The sequence below is a fragment of the Micropterus dolomieu genome, unplaced genomic scaffold, assembly GCF_021292245.1.
Source record: "Micropterus dolomieu isolate WLL.071019.BEF.003 ecotype Adirondacks unplaced genomic scaffold, ASM2129224v1 contig_12878, whole genome shotgun sequence".
Taxonomy (NCBI): domain Eukaryota; kingdom Metazoa; phylum Chordata; class Actinopteri; order Centrarchiformes; family Centrarchidae; genus Micropterus; species Micropterus dolomieu.
Window position 1 is genome coordinate 1 of NW_025741864.1, and position 3,304 is coordinate 3,304.

At 42.8% G+C, this 3,304-nt stretch overlaps 1 protein-coding gene across 1 annotated transcript in view; it reads left to right on the forward strand.

Annotated features, from left to right (window-relative positions):
• Window positions 1-914: 914 nt before the first annotated feature.
• The window catches only part of LOC123966188 (meprin A subunit beta-like), a gene marked incomplete at both ends in the record, with an annotated part of 4,442 nt that continues 2,052 nt past the window's right edge, over window positions 915-3,304 (forward strand). Inside the window, 4 exon segments of the mRNA XM_046042391.1 lie at window positions 915-1,032; window positions 1,129-1,246; window positions 2,120-2,298; window positions 2,528-2,746. Coding sequence (XP_045898347.1) covers window positions 915-1,032; window positions 1,129-1,246; window positions 2,120-2,298; window positions 2,528-2,746 — 634 coding nt within the window.

The window sequence follows — 3,304 nt, forward strand, 5'->3', positions numbered from 1 at the left end:
CTGTAGAAGGCCCTATCATTTGGTCAAATTAGCCTTTTCCAACAATCTTCTGACAATAAAGCAAATGTTTACTATGTTTAATGTAGCAGTTCTGTAACATATAATTAAGTCTAATCAAGAAGCATCGCTGATGCATGCAGACGTTTTGCTACTCACTTTGTTTAACCTGTTGCTTTATTCTTATGATGAATTTAAGGTCTGTTGCAGAATAGAATGGCAGATAACAGAGAAATAAATAAAATAAACATGTTTGACAACATGTTGGAGTCTTTAATGATTTTAACATCTTAATCAATAATCTAGCCTGTTGACATTTGCTGATGTAACGAGATCACAAGATAGAATTACAAAAACTGTCCCAATATACCTGAATTCACCCTACGTGAACGGCCACTAGATGTGCGTTTTCAGTAGTTTAATGTAGACGGAGATCAACTCTGATACACAGTTAAAACGCTGGTGTGGACTGGGAGCATATTCGTTTTAAAACTCAGCTTTTATACAAAAACAGAGTAGTGTGGATGGGGCCTTAGTTTACGGCCTCTGTCCACCCAGAGGTCCTAACAGCCCTAGTTCAAGGAGAGACTACATATCTGGACAAGGTTAAATTATCATTTTAACAGTCATGAGTATTATCTTAACTTCACAGGAGGTGGTGGCTCGTCTGGTTGACTGCATTGTGACCATCAAAAAGTAACGAAGTACAAATACTTTGTTACTGTACATACATAGTTTTTTTTTTCCAGATTTGTACTGTACTTGAGTAGGCTACTTAAAGTAGTTGCAACTTTTACTTTTACTTCACTAGATTTTTAAGCAAAATAACGACTTTTTACATAAGAGGATGAAGAAGGACTATCCTTCTGGGCACATGAAGAGAAAAACTCAATGACAGGTAATTCCCCTGAACCTGTACTCAGTTTTATACCTGTTATTTCCTTTATTCCCATCAGACATTCATCAGAAACTCAATCATAGGAGATGAGTATCGCTGGCCAACAACCGTTCCTTACTACCTGGAGGACTGTCTGGGTAAGACACGGTGTTTTGGAAACTCACAGTAGTTAGCATGTTACCAAATTAGGTTGCTTTATCAATATTTATGTTCTTACACTTTGTAATGTGTAGAGATGAATGCAAAGGGAGTAATCCTGAAGGCATTTGACCAGTACAGACTGAAGACCTGCATTGACTTCACACCATGGAAAGGAGTGGGGAACTACATGTCTGTGTACAAAGGGAAAGGGTGAGCAGATCTTCAAACTGCTGTGTTCAGTTCATGTAAACTGTAACAGGACAAATGTGTTGCGGAAACCAGGGACTGGGAACACAAGCGCAGGACACAGACAGGTGTTGCGGGCAAGGTGGACTTTATTGTCAGTTTCACACGGGAGTTGGGGAAAGTGGCGGTGGCGAGGATAAACAGCGGATGCTGAGGGTTGGTGAGGCGGAGACCGGGAGGCGAACAGGAGACAGGAGAGGCGGTTGCGTGGCTGGCGATGAGGTCCTGGGGCAAAGAAAAACAAAGTTAGCTTCAAAGACACGGAAAGGCAGAAATACGAAGTTCTAGAATGAGATTAATCTTGAGCCGGAGTAGCTACCGCTACGGGTGGACAACAATCTGGCGACAAATGACTGGAGAACCGGAGAAGATGTACTGCAGGAAGGTGAGCTGATGACAGGCAGGTGTGTGGTCAGATGAGGAGTGATGAGCTGATTGCCAACAGGTGCGTGAGCCCACGGAGCCAGAGGAGGTAGTCATGACGACACACACACACACACAAGGACAGGGAGAGACAGACGGGGGGAAGGGGTAACACCAGGGATACAGCCAAGGCCGTAACAAAATGTAGGTCAGTACTGCATCCTGCAATGAGGAAGAGGTCGCTTGTAATGACACGGTATCAATAGATGCAGCTCCCCTCAGCTCTACAAAACCTTTTAGCAGTTTTCTGCTAGTCGTTGTGGTTTAAAGTACTGCAGTGTTACTCATTTGGTCTAGTCTCACTGCTTTCATCAACCCTGTTTTCATCCATCCATACTGACTGACCTGTCCAGCACCAAAAGGCAGACAAAGTTAGTCTCTTGCATGTGAACATCTTGCTTCCCCTCTCTGTAGATGCTTCTCCTATGTAGGCAACCAGCGTATGGGGAGGCAGCAGCTGTCCATTGGTGAACACTGTGACTCTCTAGGAACCGTTGAGCATGAGGTCCTGCACGCTCTGGGCTTCTGGCACGAGCAGTCCAGAGCCGACCGTGATGATTATGTCAACATCATATGGGATCAAATTGAACCTGGTAACGCTGATTTGTGACACTTGTAATTACAGCTCATCACTTACATTACTGTACACTCATGTAATAACTTTATACAATAAATGACAAACTGTACAGAAACTACTCCTGCATTTTTCTCATTATCCATGCCCACCATCTAATTTTGTTTTACACAACAAAACTGACAGTTGCTTGCAATAAATAAAAAACAGCTGAATTCTTCTTGACATTCTTCTTCTGCCTTCCTCAGGTCAAGAGCACAACTTCGAAAGCCACGATGACACGGTGTCCAGTGCTCTAGGCGTTCCCTATGACTACAGCTCTGTAATGCACTACGGAAAGACGTCCTTCAGCATTGATTCTGAGCCCACCATCGTCACCAAGATCCCCCACTTCATGGATGTGATTGGTCAGAGCATGGGGTTCAGTGCTAGTGACATAATCAAGCTCAACCGTCTCTACAACTGCAGTGAGTTCTGTCAGCCTGCGATTTGTCCATCAAAGAGTCAATGAGACAGGTTACCTTCATTACCATAGATGTTTGACATATTGTGAGGTACAAAAGGAAGCCTCTGGCAACACCTGCCATAATACTGTACAGTATACTGGAACTATAATAAAATACAGTTTAGACAGATGTTGTCTCAGTACATCACCCAACAGTTTATTACTGTCAGCTAACAGCAGTTCTGTTTTATTTAACAAGATTAGAAAACCACACAGGACTTACATAATGTTGTTTCTCAGATAAGAAAAACAATAGATAAAAATATAATATATCCTCTGGAATAATACTGAAATCATTTTTAGATGTACTCTCTCTAAGAAAACCAAGAGAAAAAAGGGTCAAAATGAAATGTCTGTAGCTCGTCCAGTGAGTTGGAGACTGTCACCTACGTTTATTAAAGTACAGCGTTGGCAGGCAGTGCAACACCTCCCGTAGCAGCTCGTGCTGCAATGGAAAGGTGAGGCATCTTAATACGTTCGGTGACGTCGTGGTCGTGTCACAGGAATTTCCAGGGGTCCT